Source organism: Abramis brama, assembly GCF_963993115.1.
Source record: "Abramis brama genome assembly, chromosome: 18".
In the NCBI taxonomy this organism is placed as follows: domain Eukaryota; kingdom Metazoa; phylum Chordata; class Actinopteri; order Cypriniformes; family Leuciscidae; genus Abramis; species Abramis brama.
The window spans coordinates 15,394,489-15,412,223 of NC_139980.1; the positions used below are offsets into that span (position 1 = coordinate 15,394,489).

The 17,735-nt window shown below is 40.4% G+C and overlaps 2 protein-coding genes across 2 annotated transcripts in view; one reads left to right on the plus strand and one right to left on the minus strand.

Annotated features, from left to right (window-relative positions):
• Positions 1-3,541: 3,541 nt before the first annotated feature.
• myoc (myocilin) lies at positions 3,542-10,305 on the plus strand. Its single transcript, XM_084090947.1, has 4 exons — positions 3,542-4,404; positions 7,278-7,343; positions 7,595-7,693; positions 8,663-10,305. The coding sequence occupies exons 1-4, from the start codon at positions 3,927-3,929 to the stop codon at positions 9,448-9,450; spliced, it is 1,431 nt and encodes a 476-aa protein (XP_083947073.1). The 5' UTR covers positions 3,542-3,926; the 3' UTR covers positions 9,451-10,305.
• A 97-nt stretch (positions 10,306-10,402) lies between these two features.
• The window catches only part of prrc2c (proline-rich coiled-coil 2C), a 29,093-nt gene continuing 21,760 nt past the window's right edge, over positions 10,403-17,735 (minus strand). The window contains exons 24-32 of the mRNA XM_084090945.1: positions 17,515-17,712; positions 16,684-16,805; positions 16,347-16,549; positions 16,018-16,252; positions 15,595-15,903; positions 15,291-15,394; positions 14,198-14,345; positions 13,898-14,122; positions 10,403-12,244 (exon numbers count right to left, since the gene is read on the minus strand). Coding sequence (XP_083947071.1) covers positions 11,996-12,244; positions 13,898-14,122; positions 14,198-14,345; positions 15,291-15,394; positions 15,595-15,903; positions 16,018-16,252; positions 16,347-16,549; positions 16,684-16,805; positions 17,515-17,712 — 1,793 coding nt within the window. The 3' untranslated portion in view covers positions 10,403-11,995. The remainder of the gene's footprint in view (positions 12,245-13,897; positions 14,123-14,197; positions 14,346-15,290; positions 15,395-15,594; positions 15,904-16,017; positions 16,253-16,346; positions 16,550-16,683; positions 16,806-17,514; positions 17,713-17,735) is intronic.

Here is a 17,735-nt window from a genome sequence, read left to right on the forward strand (position 1 = left end):
CGTTAGTTTACGTGAAGTTTCTCGGGGGAATGCAAAGGTTTTGAAACCGAATGACAAGAGAACAAAATATGTTTACGTGAGAACGCAAAAGCAGTGAAATTCAATGTTTTCTCCCATTATCTTTTTAGGGGCTCCGTAGAATATCCCATAACTTTCAAGACTTGTGTGATGCTTCAAAAGGCATTTTATGGTTTTATTTGAGAAACTTGTTTTTTTTTTCTAATAATATATAATGTTTCTCAACAGCCACAGTAATTTCTCCTGGCTCATGTTTGGCGATTAATATGCATAATAAGCAGTATGTCATTTCAATGGATTTATATACCTCCATAAATGTCGTATATAGTGTAACCCGGGTGACCTGAACTAATACTTAGTAAAGGTCTCGTCTTCAGTAATAGTTTTTGTTTTGCATATATGGTTTATTAAGTCTTTTTATAGAACTAAGTACTATTTCCTTCTTTACCACTGAAATTCAACTCCCTGGTCAGCACTTAAAGGTCTGATTCAGACACCAGCTCCTGAGTTTTACTCCTTTAGATCTGTTTTCATTCCCCTTTAAGTATCATTACGTTCCTCACACTGAATTACTTTCAGCCATTTATCCTCCTTTTCCTCCATTTTTATATCTTTGTCTGTTCTTCTCATCTCAGTCATGCACTCTGGTTCCCATGTGTTCATGGCAGACGGCTTCACTCCATCTGTAGTTACCAATTTTGGACAAAGAGAATTCAGAGACATTCAAAAATCAGTCTGACTGGTACATCAATGAGTGTCCAGGTCTTGCCAAAGTCTATATGATATTCTGGTCTCTAGCTATTGCTCGGGTTTATAAATCTGTGTGTGTGGATGGAACTATTTAACTTGAGTTTTGTGGAGGGTCATGTTGTTCTGTTTTGCGTTATCAAATTCTCCAATCAGTATTTAATCTCTGCCATGAAGAACGTCTCTCATTAGTTACATAAGTAAGGTTCTTCCACTCTCTCCCCAGGCTATATGTATATGTGAAGTTTGTCAGTCAATAAATGCTATTGAAGGTTTGTTGCAGATTTGCAGTTCTGAACTTGCTGGAATCTGTTCAATACTGAAAACAAAAGGTCACATATATGTGTGACAGATATCATAAATCAGAATCCTATGTTTGTATGGAACTTTGTAAATGACATGAATAGGATTGCAGATATTAACTGATAGACTGAGGGAATTTTTAAGAATTGCATTGACTGAAGGAATGTAAGCCTTGATTCTACAACATCCTTCATTGTCAGCGTCTCAAGTTATAGAACGAGTATTATAGAATGAGTATTTGACATAAAGGATTTAGTTGGATGTAATTTGCAGGCCTGGTCTTGTAAATACACAATGTTTCTGGTAAATATCTCTTCAATCTTCCATAAATCTGATGTAGTAATAGATGAAATGAAGCCTGCGAGGTGAAAATTGAGAGCTCTGATGGTGGTCCTGAAGAACGGCCAGAAGGTTGCAAGCAGAGGTGTTGAAAACAAAAGTAAGATGTTACAACTTCCAGCCCTGAAGGGTATTTGGCCACATTTAAGATGTACCGATGTCGTAACATTATATAACAAAATATTAAACTAAGTGGCATTTATTTTTAAGACCTCAAGCACATTTTTTCCAAGCAAAACATTTCACAAAAACAAGTTTGATCGATTATAAAACAATAGATATTTAAAATAATAATAATAATAATAATATTTGTGGACTTTGTGAATGTCAAATGTTATTGAAACATATGTGATGGGACTATTCATGTGGTTATTCTGTTAAGACCGCTGTGTGAACTTGAGGAGAACTGACATCTGCTAAAAATCACCTTAGCGCCTCTTGGTTAAAAGTCATTGCAAAATTGCTCAGAAAAGTTAGAAAGAAATGATCTGGCATCATTTGTTTGCAGATGTGACGTGGTTTCATATGTTGTCATCCATACAGTGAAATTCATTTCTTTTTAAATGTGATGTGTTTAAATACTTTTTGGGACCGTTAGATAACATTATCACATCAACACGTAGTTTTGGGAAGTTGTGTCCTGACTAGTTGCAAGTCAGTAACTTTAAAGCCTCCAGGAAATGTTGTAGTTGATATTATTATGCAAATAATTAATGGAATTATTAATTGGTAATTCGTTTTTATAACTATATATTTTTTTTTTTAATTGAGTAGAATAATTAAATCTGAATTTATAGCCATTTTTGTTATGACATCCCTGTTTTGAAAATTAATTTAAGGACTAAGTTGTACAATATTTTAGCCAGTATATTTATTTATTTCCACTAATAATATATTTGTCATATACTTGGTAAACTAGAAATGCATCGTAAATGCAGGTTGTTCAGAAGGCCATCTTACCTTTTTTTTGTACAGTGGGATAGAATGTGTGACACATTTATACAAAACATATCCACCGTTTAACACTGCACACAAAGAAGAAATCAAGTAAAAGTAAAAATCTTTATAAGCACTGTCAGAAGCAAGGAATAGTGTGTACTAGGTATTTATTGTATTACTAAATTTCTCCGAAGACTTAGCTGGGCAAGAAATTCAGACATCTCATGCACATTCAAGCAAAACAAAACGAATGGCCACCATGAAGAGAGATTCCAGTCCTGAACCATCTGGGCCACATTATAGATAAAAGAGTGTGAAAGTGTTTTGAGCCAATATTTACTAAGTAAACTAACAAAAACAGACCTATTGAAAGAGTGATGTGATGAACTGTGGAGGGGAGAGTGGTGGAAATGACAGTGGGATGTCATAAGTAAATGAGAAAGAAGGAAACTAAATAGCGAGGGATTGTGAAGGTTGGTGACAGAACGAGAAATGGGCAAGGGAGCATGATTCTGAGGATTGAAGCTGTTATTAGTGTTATGTTAAACCATCAACAAGATCACTAACACCTCAAACATGCATTGACCTCTGCTACTGTTTGCATCACATTCTGACCCCTTTAGCTAAGCTCAACATGTAAACCAACACTGTGGACCTCTCCCATGGACTGTCCGGTTGGGGTAACTCTATCCAAATCTACCCCCTCTTAACAGCCTGTCTTGGGTTCCCCAGAGCGAGATCCCCTGGCTGTGAATCACCAGCAGCAAACCGATAGGGACCACATACACCACAACACCCGAATTAGAAAGCAGCAGAAAGGTATACTCTCCCCAGTAGGTACTCTTGAAACTCTCTCACACACACCTAGCTAAGTAATTACTACAATACCCAGAGGGAAAATGCCTGAGCATACAAACCATTAAATGACACTTGGACATACTGTGAACAAACACTGTGTTCACCTGTGGTTGCCCCTGCATTCCTGCACACAAAGCTAAACAAACAGCACACAAACCATCCCACACATGCTCCGATATGCCCTCCAGGAGGAGGTGGCAAAGAAAGAACTCTGGAAGGATCTTTTTGTTGTGGCAATCCCTCAAGCACACAGCATCCCTCCTTTTCTTCCGTCCCTCTTTGAGTCTCTCCCTTCTTCTGTCCCTCCCTCCCTTTCCTCCCTGACTGTATAAATAAGTCCCAGCGTAATGTGCCCCGGACTCAGAGACAAACTGCCTCCAAACCTGAAGAGACAAACTGAGGGATCACAGACATCGACCACCAATCCAAACGAGACACTCTGACCAGCCCCTTAAAGACAACCATTTGCACAAGCGAGAGGAAGTCAGTGGGAGCGAAAGATTGAGAAGACTCAGGTGAGAGGTCATTAGTGGAACGCCAGAGAAGTGAGCGGCTCCGGTTACGCTTGTGAGGTAAAAGGGAAGGGATAGATTAGTGCCGGAGCTAAAGAGGACAGGGCAGACAAGTGATCTGCAGAAAGAGTAGAGTCACCTCTGCGTGAACCTCCCTGGAAGAAGAGCATCAGATAAAGAAGATTCCAGGTATCTGAAGTCCACCTCAACATGAGGTTTTTGGCTGTGTTGTGTGTTTCGTGCCTGCTCATGGGCACCCAGGCTCAGAGCAGTGCTAGTTTTCGGCGGGCGAATGCCGGCAATGGCCGTTGTCAGTACAGCTTCACAGTGGACAGCCCTACAGAGGCCAGTTGTCCATCACCAGGTTCAAGTCCTGAGATGGAGGCCCTGAAGTCCCGTCTGGGGCTGCTAGAGGCGCTGGTCGCCCGTCTCGTAGGAGGTGAAGCCCCGTCAGAGTCATCGGCGGGTTCTGGATCTCAGTCAGGCCTCCAGGACGCTTACAACCAGGTGATGGGGGAGAACACTCAGCTCCAGAGAGAGAAGCAAAGACTGGACAGACAGGTTCAGGTCCTGCAGCAGAGGATGGAAGAGCTCCGCAAAGAGGCTGAGAGGTTGAGGAGCAGACCCTGCACGCAACAACCTCCTCCTAGAGTGCCGGAAATTGACAACAGCTTCAAACCAGGATCAGGTTAGTGACAACCAAGCAAAAAAATGTAAAAAAATTGTCAGGGGATATTTTGTTGAGGTTCATCTTGCGCAACCAAAATTATATTTTGGCCAAGTGTTCACTACCTTAAAACTGCTTGGGATACATTTGTGATGTGCAAAAATTGTATGTGTACAACAGCTTTTCACTGGGGCAGTACCCTCGAAAGGAAACCTTTGTAATATATATTTACTCCTATAGGGTTCACAGTATCATAAAATTCATATTATTACTCTAAGGTGCTAAAACACATAATTTAGGGATAAATATAGTACAAAAGTGTCCCTTTAAGGTTACTGTCCCAGTGACAAGCTCTTGTAACCCTAAAGGTGCAATTGTTGCACATTTTTTTTGACTTTGTAAATTTATCATAAAGTGTGAAAGATCACCAATATCTATTTTGTTTTGTCAGTATAATGATGGAAAATGCTCAAGCAAAATACACACTAACTTATAATCTTACTTTCATGGTTACCAAAATGTTTAAAATGTAAATGAGCCATGACTTGTAAACAGGTGTGGCGTCTGGGAAAGCAGAGAGTGTGTCACTGAGTCACTGGCACCTTGCAACAGACTCTTACGGTTTATGTGTGTATTTCCACAGTTATACCTCTCTGGAAGTGTGAGTCATACTTCGGGTGGGATTGGTGAGCAGGTCATTGTGTTCATTTTAAAGCAGCAGCGAACAGTATAGATAGATCAGAGCTGAACAAGGTGACATCCCCATGTCATATATTATAAGAGCAGGTCAACATATGAGTGAATGAGGGTGTTGGGGGACAGCCGCTGAAGCAGTAAAACAGTACTGTGCTAATGCTCGGCAGTAAAGTCTTACTGACAGCTCCCAGCAGACCACTGACTGATGCTGCATGTGGAGGGGTGGAGGGGTGGAGGTCAGGGGTAACTGATCCCTGCTGGGGTTGTAAGTGCTGGATTAAATATACTGTTGGTACCTTTACGTCATGTAAAAAATGCTTAACAAGACAGAGGAGAGAAGCACCTTGGAGACCCTCTTTGCAAAAAAGGCAACAAATTCCAGCTCTTTGAGGTTGAAAAGAAAACAAGCCATCCATCTTGCACGTCCTCACCCTCTTGGATTCAGTTTTGCTTTCAGGTTCACAGTCCCTTTGCACCCCAAATATCATACTGTGCAAACGTGCACAAGCACAGAAAGGGGCTGAATAAATAGTAATTTACCAGTGGATACAAAACTTTAATTATATTGATTAATGCAAGGTTCAAAGGTGCATTACTTGTTTATATCCCTCTGGCTGATTTGGCAGTCATTTTGGACTAACACATAGCAGCAAAAGCAAAGGTTTTCTGGTACCAATGCAATTGCAGAAATGCTCTATTTTCAGTCATTTGTGTTTAATGACTACAAGTGTTAAATAAAGGGGGTCATTTTTATACTTTTTAAGTACTACTCATTGTGTAAAACATTTTAATGAGAAAAAATTACTGAGCAGTGAAGACGCCTAACAACATGCAAACAGTCTGTGAAATAAAAAAAAGATCAGGATTCCATTCAGCCATATGAATGTTGTCAGTGTCACCTCATTAAGTACGAACATATGAATGCGTGCCTCTGGAGATCGTTTTGAAGTGTTTTGGAAACTTTAAACGAAAGGAATTCTCATTTAGAATTATACTAAGAGTTGTCATCTGCTTCACAGCCTAGAATTGCAAAACCCAAAAGCATTCAAACAGTACAAAAACCCCCTCCAAAGTCTTAAAGATGTTAAGATGTGAAGGCTCCTGCAAATAAATTAGCCTGCAACATGCTACCAGATGGTCCAGAAGGTTCTTGAAGTTCTACTTAATCTCTCAGGGAACCATTAGGCACGATATACAGATAAGCATTAACACCTGCAAACAAACCTTGGGAATTACATGCTTTTGTTGCCTTGTGGTGATGCATATACCTGTGTCCATGAGGAAGTGTTGATTATAGGGATAAAGGACAGTAACTACAGACCTTCCCACTGCAGGTCTGAGCAAGCTATCATTATCATCATCATCAGCCCTTTTTAACCCTCGTCACAGCAATCAATCAAAGTCAGATTTCAGATGTTCACGACCATTCTAAAAGCCTGTAAACATGTAAGCACTTGATCAGACATAAACAGAGTTAATTTAGCCCTTGGGCAATCAAATTGAAGGAGTGAGGATAAGTTTTTCAGGTCCTGGCTTTCTGTATTCGTTATTAGGACCAAACAAAACTAACTAACTAACTAAACATTTCCAACAAGGTTTCCAAAACACGCCTTCTCAACCATCTTCCATTTTTTTGGACTTTGGACAAACAGGTACTGGTTGAGCCAAAAGTCGACAAGTCAGATCACTCAAACTGATGTTGAAAGCAATGAAGCAATGTTGAAAATGTTTTTTACAATGAACACAATGGCTTTTAATTTTACTCCGCTTTTGTTTGAGATTGTTAACCAGGAAGAGTATATGTGCTCTCTGCTGGAGTGCATGTCTGAGTTTCGGATGTGTAATGGGAGGTCTGGAGTCTGCCAGGCACCGGGACAGCTGGGAATCTACTCAGGGCTGTTTATTTCCTTCTGTTAGATTCCTGACTGTCAGTAGAGCTGCCAGTCCCCCAAAACCATGCATCCCAACAAACATACCTCTCTCAGGCAACTCAGGACCAATGCCAAACCTATAAGTCTGTCCAGCTTAACTAGTTTAGACTTCCATCATGGTACTCTGGGACATAGTGAATCTCACTTCAGAGCTGATTTTAACCATTTTAATGTACTAGCTAAACATTTGTGATCTACCAGATAATAAGGGGCAGTAAACATTGCCCAGACAATAACAGCAAATTGATCATTTGGTTTGCCTTTTAGGTCCTGCACTTTCCCACCTGGTATCCAGGCCTGGGAATACACAAGGAGACACCAGCAGTTTAAGAGGTAGGGTAGGGGGTGTAACAAGGGATTAGATACTTAGGCATAGAACAAACTGCACTATCATAAATGATTAATGATTAATCCAACTCCATACTGCAAATAAGACAAGTTATTTAATATTCTTGTTACTGACTGCAATGTCATGGTCACTAGTTGCCATTCTGATTGCAAAGGCTTGACAAATGTAGACCTCAACACATTCACATGCATGTCTCAATTTGAGTATGTGAATTTCTGTCTTTCTGATCTCCTAGATCCAGCATGGCATTACTCGAGTCCAGAATATCAAGAGCTGACAGCTGTGGTCACTGAGGTGTCTGCCCCAAATCTGGAAGGTCCAGCGGACATCTCAGGTGAGAGTCACACCCTAACCCTAGGTTGTCTATCACATAAAGCCAAAATCTAGGGCCCTGTTTACACCTGTTATTAAGATGCGTTTGGTCAATCACATCACTAATAGACAAGGGAGACACATTCCCGTTTACACTTGGTGTTAAAATCTGTCTCTTTTTTCCACTTTCAACCACTTCTGTCCTGATTTCTTCAAGAGGAGTGTCTATGGGCGGGTAAATGTATGGCCTTTTTCAGATCTTTCAATATAATGGACGAAATATGCTCACGCAATTTACATATGAACTCGACTGTAGACGACGCAAAAACATATGCAGAGCATCAGCTTTCGTTTCTGCTCTGACAGCCGCAAGACACGCCAAACACTCTGAGTGTGTTAGAAATCAGGAATGCTGAGTGATCATTGTGCCGAAACCGAAACGCATCTTAATACAAGGTGTAAACAGGGCCTAGTAGATGTCTTCTGACATTAGCTTGACTGTCAAGTCAATATATATATATATATGCCCCATGCCCCTACATCTGTTCATCTCAGGTGCCTGAAAAATTGATACTGTGCACATAGCTTTCATTCCTGCTGACAGCACTTATACTAATTCTGCTATTTTTACCAATTCATTTAAGCCTAAAATAATCTAGCTTATAAAAGGAGTGTGTATGTTTAGTAAGGCGCCAAAATGGTAATGTGAATCACTTGATGCGACCATGTTGCTAAACAAAGATATTAAGGTTCGGGTTTTTCCCAAGAAGTCCTTTGAATTCTGCCAAGCATCCCTTCCCCCAGTACCTCTCTCTTACAGGGTATTTTAGGAAAGGTTAAGTATGTTTCTAATATTTTACACTAGCAGGAATGGTAGGACAAGCTGTCCTCTCTTCCACCTTTAGCAGATTTTGTTTTAATGGTATCTTTCAACTTGTCATTTGCAATCCAATGTTTCCAACAAGTGTCCAATCTCTTGTTTTTTTTTCAGGCTGTGGTGACCTGGTGTGGGTAGACCAGCCTGAGGTGCACCGTAAGGCTGACAGTATTGCAGGTAAATACGGTGTCTGGATGCAAGACCCAGAAGCTAAGGAACCTTATGGTCCAGAGATGGTATGGCGCATCGATGCCGTAGGGTCTGAAGTGCGTCAACTCTTTGGGTATGAAAACATGGACCAGCTGTCACGTGGGTTTCCTACCAAAGTCCTGCTCTTGCCAGAATCTGTGGAGAGCACAGGTGCCACCATGTACAGAGGCTCCTTGTACTACCAACGGAGGCTCAGTCGCACCCTTCTAAGATACGATCTACTCTCCGAGAGCATTGCTGCTCGCCGTGATCTTCCCCATTCTGGCTTTCATGGTCAATTCCCCTACTCCTGGGGTGGTTACACAGACATTGACCTGGCAATAGATGAGAATGGTCTATGGGCCATATACAGTACTAACAAAGCCAAGGGCGCTATTGTGCTCTCCCAGCTGGACCCTCACAGCTTGGAGGTGAAGGGCACCTGGGAGACTAAAATTCGCAAAACTTCCGTGGCTAATGCTTTTATGATCTGTGGCAAGCTGTACACGGTTGCTAGTTACACCTCGCCAAACACCACCGTAAATTACATGTATGACACTGCAACCAGCCAGGGTAAAACAATCTCAGTGCCGTTCAAAAACCGCTATCGCTACAACAGCATGGTAGACTACAACCCAGGGCAGAGAAAGCTATATGCTTGGGATAACTTTTACATTGTATCTTATAATGTGAGACTAGGCAAGCAGGAGTAAAGCGAAGCTATCAGCATTAATGTCCATATCACCCCAGCTTATAGACGCGTTTTGCAATGTTTTAATATTTTAACATCCAGTGGGACAGCTATTGTTGGATTTACTGATATTCAAAGACAATTATAGACAATCTAGCGTAAAAAAGCAACTGGGCAATTCAACCATAATTATGCTGGTGACATAAATAATAGCACCAAGAGTACGTATATATAATGAATACAGAAAATAACATTTTCCTGATAATATTGAAGCACCAACAATTGTATATAGGCTGTTATTTTCAAGACCACAATTAAAAGAAATTAAGTGTACCAGTGACTACATTGCACAACTTCACATTAAGTGTTATCTTTGTTCATGATAAACATGCTAAAAAAGAAGTTCCTTTGACCAACACATTACCAAATGGATAAAGTATCTAATCATGTATCATGATATCAGTTTTTTTAATAAATTGAGGCCACATTTAATTCCTCAGTGATTTTGTCCACTTAACATGTTAATAGAGAAATTATTTTTCTACCTTTGTAAGTAATGTCTTGTCTTTTGTGTTTACGGCACTGAATAAATTCAAGGAAGGGGGAAAATATAATGGCATACAATTACTTACAGTAAGCCTACCTTTTGACTGAAAGATTGTAGAGGAATGCAACTTTAAAAACCATAACAAAACCTTTGCTAGTGTACATGCTCTAATCCTCATGCAATCGTACTATCCTATCTCTGTATATGATGAATATTTTCCCTACCCTCTTTTGAATATGCCTCAAGACTCTGTGCTGCTTGAGATGTTAAGATTGGGATCTTGTGGCTATAAGTGTATTAACTTATGAGAATAAAGATTTAAAGTATGAATCTGTGTGCCTCTTTATAATTTAGTAGTGTTATCTTATTTTGCATGCATTAAGGTATTTTACTGAATTCAGCACCACAAAACAAACATGACCACAGCTCATTTTTTACAGCATATTATTTTATTAGTTTCTGTAACCAAACCAGGAGAATGTAAATAAGACCTTACATATTTTAATACAGCGATTTAACCCCTGTACAAGTAAAACAAAACAGAAATCAAAAAAGAAAAGAAAAACAAATCAATTCCCTCTCCTCCCCTTCTGTTTGAAGTTTCTCATATCTACTAAAACAAGAAATGGGGGGCCATACTGAAACCCTTGTTCAACTGTATGCCCCTTTGCAATAGCAACCCAAGAGGAGTGGTTTGGAGAAAGACCTTGTATACTCAGGCCTGTGGTCACCATAACAGAGTAGTCCAAAACATCTGGGAACCTGTTAAAGACTTGCATCACTCCTGCCCCAAACCCCCCATTGAGTTTGGCTGCCTTACACTCAACATTGCTCTTTCTAAACTTGCAGCTCATTACCATTGAACCTAAAATGCTTGACCACTCACCCCAACCCAAACCCCGCCCCTCCTCTGCAGTGATTGGTCAGGAGAGTCAGAGTTGGTCAGCAGCATGGTTGGGAGCTGTGTGGAGAGGCTGGAAGGTGAAATGGAGTTATAGAAGTGGGTGTGTCTACATCTGTCATCGTTCACAGAAAAGGGGAGGGGCTTAAGCTTAGGACATATCAAACATAGGCCTGGTCTGGAGGAACCGTTTACAAAAAAAGAAAATATTCCATCATAATTCTACTATATGTTGACCAAGCAGAGCCATCTTTGTCAAAATCATATATTCATCTAAAAGGATTCAGGTCTCTTGACGCCTAACCTTTGGCTAAAGATTCAAGGTTATTTTGCGCACACACGCAAACGCACAATCTTCAATTCTTGCAGGCGTAGACTACTGACTGAGAAGGCAAGAGGGAAGGCTCACAGTGGAGACTGCAATCGATGAATTAATCAGATACATCGGTAATCAATTCCTAATCTGCTGAAATGACGTTCTATGTATTGTTAAGGCCAATACACATGGTTGAAGTGAAGTGAAAGTAATCGTGAGTGTGCAGGTAATGTTGAGAGGTGTACACACAAACACAATAATTATATGCAAGTGTGTGTGTAGACATTTCATTGTATCTTTATCGCCATAACCTCAACATTGTTGCTCGAGAACATCAAGAACAACAAAAATTGGGGAAAACATCTTCAATAAAAAAAGGAGATATTTGCCTTCCTAAAACATGTTTCTTTACATGCGGAAATGTGAAAGTGAAAAATAAATCATATTGCTATTAAAAATGGCATTCTCACTGTAACTTGATGTCTACCTTCATTGTTCACTGGGGATGTACAGTTCACACAATGGGGGGGGGGGGGGGGGGGGGGGGGGGGGGGCGCTTTCTCTGTAATGCCAACCACAGCAGAGAGAATGGATGGACTGATAAAAGGATGAGGAAAAAGGGCACAGTAAGTGTGAGAAATGCACATCACCTCGTAAAATTAACCTCCATCACTCTACTTCCCTACACTTCTCTGCTGCTTTCAGGTGCTGTAGGACGTCGCCCCCCTCCCCTTTCCCAAGCCTCCGGCCTCTCAATCCAAATCCATCCTTCCATCCATGTGCCCTTTCTGAAGCAATAACTGCTACTTGCTCTCCTCTGGTTTGATGGCCTGCGGTTTGATCGGACCCGTCCGGATGGGTTTGGTTGTTGCTAGAGCAGGTTTGTCAGACTCTGCACGGTCGGATGGCGCCCCCTGGTGATTTGAAGTGATGCTGTCGGTGGGTTTGCCTGCTCCTTCCATGCGGGTGGGCTTGCTTACTGGAGCCTTGAGTTGTTGCTGCTCAGAGAAGAACTTGTGGGTAGACTGTAATACCTCAGCTCTCTGTTTAGCCTGAGAGTGAGTGAGAGAGAGAGAGAGACACACACATTTAAAGCCAATATAGAAAGTGCCCTCACATACAACCTCTAAAGCAGTGGTTCTCAACCTTTTGTGACTCCAAAGGCACCAATTGTCCACAACAATATGCAAAGGCCACATGACTGGATCTACATGTAGTGAGCATTTTTTCCTGATTTTAAAGCATTTTCTCATAATCGGGTATCGGTTTTGTTTTACCAATAAATATAAACTAACCTCCCTTAGTAAACTTTAACATAACAGCCATTAATGCACAAATGAGATCTGTTACATGCTTAAATATGTAATTTAAACTTGGCGCTAAAAAATAGAGAATCTCACAGTCATGTAATCCATCAAGTCATGTCACAATAAAGACGTAATTTTACATGAATTAAATAAAACATGAGTGCATTGATTTCTTGATTTTAATCTATTCTCATTTTGATTAACCTGTATTGATTCTTAAATACCAAGAATCAATCTAGTAGTCTATGCTGTTTTAAGTAGATGCGTGAACAAAACTTAGCATGCATTCCATCCAATAAATCGCAATATTTCATGTCTCAATGTAATCACTAGTTAAACCTCAGAAAGATGTCAATAAAACAAGCAATGTTAAATTTACCTCAGAAAAGTAATTCAATTACCATATCTCGATAGTAAGCTAGAATTATTAACCATTTTGCTAAACATATGCACTACATAAATTAAAAATTCCATGTGTAATTTTGTTAATTTTAACCTTTAATATAGTAATGTACTAATACCAGTTTACAGCATTAGTTGAGAATATTATGGAATGGAATATTACCATTTTATTAATTTACATGTTATTTCTAGATCTGGACGAGTCATTTAAAGAGTCATAAAATTAGGCTACTTTTCCGGAGGAAAAAAGGGATGAAAAAATAATAAATATCTTTTTATTACTGATTTTCAGTTATTGATAGGAGTTTAAGGGGTTAAAATAAAACCAATCATAAACGTATTTTGGATTTCCGTCTGATATTGACAAACTTTGAAGCCTCCCCTTTCCCACATACAGTTAAGTAAGTAAGTAAGTAAGTAAGTAAGTAAGTAAATAAATAAATAAATAAATAAATAAATGTCATTTTAAAGGAAACCCCTTTAAAAAAAAATGTAAATGCAAATAAAAAGAGAAAGCATAAATATTGTGTCTCCAAAATACTATAAAACCCTGGACAATTTTGGTGTTTTTCAATCTTGTCTTTGAAAGTGCTGACCACAGTACCAGGTTAATGACCTTAAGAGGTTAACCCCTTCAACCCGAAGTGTCCCCCTACCGTTTTTCTTTCCCGAGTCATTGCATGTCAAACAAGAAAGATATGTAAAATCATAAAATAAATTATATATATTTTTTTAATTTTATCAGCAGTTTTTCGGCATGAGAATGTCCAAATGTAATGTTCTATCAAACGATACCTACCTTTTGACTCTCCTTGCTATAGTTTTGGAGTTATGAGTCTAGTTGTGTGTGTGTCACTCAGAAAAAACAACTCTAAAAATGCCCTCAGGGCTTAAATCATTTTAAGTGAGGCCCCCTGGTTGAGAACCAATGCTGTAAAGTCATCATGAAATCAAAAATCACACTTTTACATTAATAAATGTATTCACAACGCTCACCTTAAGGTCCTGTTCTGCTTTTAGGGCAGCCTGTGTTCCGCGGGGTACTAACGGGGGACCAGAAGGTCCACGTGGAGGGTGCTGGGGTCTGGGATGGGGCATCAGACCACCGCTCAGGTTGGGGGACATGGGTGGACCCATGGGTGAACGCTGTACCCCTCCAGGAAAGGAATTTGCATGGGGTGGACGTACCAATGGAGACACCATGTTGGCCTGAGACAACATCTGCAAGCATGATAGAGACGAGAAACAGTTAATACTCCAGAAACGTTATTGAATTAAGATTTCCCAAAAACTTACTTGGTGTCTGTAGTGGCTGACCTGTGGGTTGAACTGTCCTGGGAAGTGCTGGGCAATGCGCATTCCTGCAGATGCCGACTGGAACTGTTTGGGATACAGCATGCTGTTCATCTTGCTAGACTGATTACTGGGGCTTGTGGAGCTCGCCCTGAGAACACAAACAAGGAAGCTATCAGAAAACACAAAATATGCTTACGACAGATAACGGATATGCATCCAGTACACAAAAAGGCTGTGACGCTCCAATCTGAAGGTTATTTGTTGGCCAATGAGCTGTAATTGAGCATCTGTCTGATGGTCTAGTTTTTACTCTGGTGTGTTCTGCACCACTGACATTATCAGACCCCATCAGTGGCTTTTCGGCCAATTGAGCCTGTTGAATTGCCAGGAGAGTTTAGCAAAACAACCCATTACTCAAGTAACGAAAGCAAGCAAACGACAAAGTCAAGAGGGAAAAACAGCAAGCAAGCGCTGCTATGCTTTTTAAGGTTTGTACACTACCAGTCAAAAGTTTGGAATAATTAAGATTTAAGGTTTTTGAAAAGTCGCATATCCTCAATGCTTCATTTATTTGATCAGAAATACAGTAAAATGGTATTATTGTGAAATGATTACAATTTAAAATAACTTTTAATATGCTGATTTGGTGATCAGTTTTTATCAATTACTAGTGCTCAATTAATACTGGTTCTTATCAATGTTGAAGTTTTTGCTGCTTAATATTTTTGTGGGAAATGTGATGCATAGATCTCAAAAAGGCCATACATTTACCCTCCCATAGAGCTTCCCCTCAAAGAAATCAGGACAGAAGTGGTTGTAAGTGGACAAAAAAGACATTTAAACACCAGGTGTAAACGGGAATGTGTCTCCCTCATGTACTTGTGATCTGATCGACTAAAACGCAGTTTTACACCAGATGTAAACAGGGCCTCAGTCAGCACAGAAAAACCCAAGTGTACCTTGAAATGCAATTTAAGTCACTTTGGATAAAAGCATCTGCCAAATGCATAAATGTAAATGTAGCACTCATTCTTTGATTTCGGTTTGGTGTGTCTGGGCCTTAAGCTGGATGGCTTTGCATGCATACACACACCTATAAGGGCTAGATGTGGGGGTAGTGCTTCTGGCGCTGATAGGTGGAGTTCCAGGCTTCATATCCATTCCACCACTGAAGAGCTTCAGATCCATCTCACACATCTACAACAGATAAAAAAAGCATGCATGTTTTGTGCAGGAATTAATCTACTACTACAATGAAAACTTGCCAGGCAGCAAACATGAGTAAATATCCCTGGTCTACAGCCATTAACTTGATTATTGTAAGTAAATTAAACCACATATGAAGTAAAATAAATTTTAAAATAAACACAAAAAAATGAATAGAGCAATGCACAAACCTTATTGGAAGGCTGCATCATACTGTGTGTACTCTGGCCAATAAGGCCACGGTAGGGCGGATTGCTGGGTGGCTGGCGGTTGAGGCTGGGAGGCGGGCCTTGGGGCGGGGTCGGAGGAAGGGACTGAGGCAAAGCCAAGAGCGGCTGACCACCACCAGAGCCGAAGTTGGGCAAAGACAACTGTGAACCTGGCACAGGAACGGTCACCTGCTGTAGGGCAGAGCTGGGACTGTGTGTTGAGCTGTAGTAGCTGCTCTGCTGCTGGACTTGTCCAGAGTACATGTTTGAGTGCTGACTCATTCCCTGACGCTGCAGATCAAACACACAAAAAACAGCAGAGTTTAGATCAAGGTCATGGCAGACTGAAAAAGTGGGAAGGACGAAAGTATAATTGGCCACAAGCAGCTGGAATTAAATTCTGACCTGCAGTAGGTGCGTATCTATCAGCTGTGATCCTCCCATGCCAGAGGGCTGATTCAGTTGGGGTTCAAACAGGATTGGGATGTGTTGGGTGTTTGAGGTCTGTTGAAAGGCCAGGTTGGACTGAGGCTTGCCCAAATCTGGGGGCTGCACTCCAGGGTAACTATGCAGTGGTGTCCCAGACAGCATCATGGCAGATGTCTGGGAGAGGCTGTTCTGCATGAATGCCTGCTGAGATCTGTGAAAGGAAGAGAGCACACAAATATATTGAAATATAATATATTACATATAAAATTGTTGGATGCTGCAGAGTTAAAAGCAGTCTGGAGTACCTGTAGGTTTGTAAGGAGGAGCTGAAGAGATCTTGCTGTTGAGACACCGGAGGTCCAGTGTTGAGGCTCAGCTGGGCCTGGTGCTGATGCTGGTGTTGGTGTTGGTGTTGGTGTTGGTGTTGGTGTTGGTGCTGATGCTGATGCTGATGCTGCCCCTGAAGAGGAGCGTAGATAGGGATGGGGATCTGCTGCACCGCTGTGGGCTATAAGGAACAAATCATTACAGGGTGTCATCCAACCTCAATAACTTCAGGAAAATAGGACTACTGGAAACATTCCAAGATAATGACTTGACAGGCTGATCCTGCTGGAGGAAGACACTGGTGGTGGGTGATACCTGTGAAAGTCCAGGCTGATAGCCTTGCTGTTGGGCTAAAGTGGGAGGAGCCAAGCGAGGGTGGGGCGCACTGAACAAGTGGCTTGTGTCCATGTAGAACGCCGGGATTTGAGCTGCAGTACCTACACGATTAGAAACAAAAGATGATCACTCATTCAAACGACTTACATGCAGATGAAGATATAAAATATAGAAATGCCATATCAATTAGAAATGGTTAAATACATATTATCGTTCAGAAGTCTGGGGTCAGTAAGTAAAGAAATGAATACTTTTCAGCAAGGATGCATTTAATCAAAAGTGACAGTAAAGACATTTAAAATGTTATAAACATTTTCTATTTAAAATAAATGCTGTTCTTTTTAACTTTTTATATTCAACAAAGAATCCTGAAGAAAAAAGTACCATGGTTTCCACAAAAATATTAAGCAGCACAACTGTTTTCAACATTGATAAAATAAAAAAGAAATGTTTCTTGAGCATCAAATCAGAATGATTTCTGAAGGATCATGTGACACTGAAGACTGGACTAATGATGCTGAAAATTCAGCTTTGCATCACAGAAATAAATTATATTTAATTTTTTTAAAAAGGTTTTCAATTCTAATGATATTTCCTAATATTACAATTTTTACAGCATTTCTAATCAAATGAATGCAGCCTCTGAGCATAAGAGACTTCATTTAAAAGTCTTACCAACCCCGAACTTTTGAACAATAGTGTAATAAATCAAATGAACATCATTCAAAAGACAATATTCAAAATTAATAATAACAAAACAATTATTTATATTGGCTGCATCAGGGCGTTATGGTCTATAAATAAAAGTACCTGCTGCAGACTGGGATACGAACACCTGTGGGGTCTGTTGCTGCGGTAACAGAGAAGGCGCACAGCCCAGTTGGGAAAAGTTAGTGCTGGACATTACTGAACTCTGCAGCTGCTGGGGCTTCACTTTACAGATGTTGGGAGGGTCAGAGGCTGATGTGCTCTTCGTGCTTAGAGAGGATGTTGTGTAGGTCGCGGATCCTGTGTAACAAAGGACCAATATT

Excerpts from the sequence above, each read along its gene's own strand:
- myoc (XM_084090947.1), top strand. The coding sequence starts at position 3,927 with ATGAGGTTTTTGGCTGTGTTGTGTGTTTCGTGCCTGCTCATGGGCACC. Across the intron at positions 4,405-7,277 it reads CAGCTTCAAACCAGGATCAG|GTCCTGCACTTTCCCACCTG; the intron begins GTTAGTGACAAC and ends TTTGCCTTTTAG. Across the intron at positions 7,344-7,594 it reads AGACACCAGCAGTTTAAGAG|ATCCAGCATGGCATTACTCG; the intron begins GTAGGGTAGGGG and ends CTGATCTCCTAG.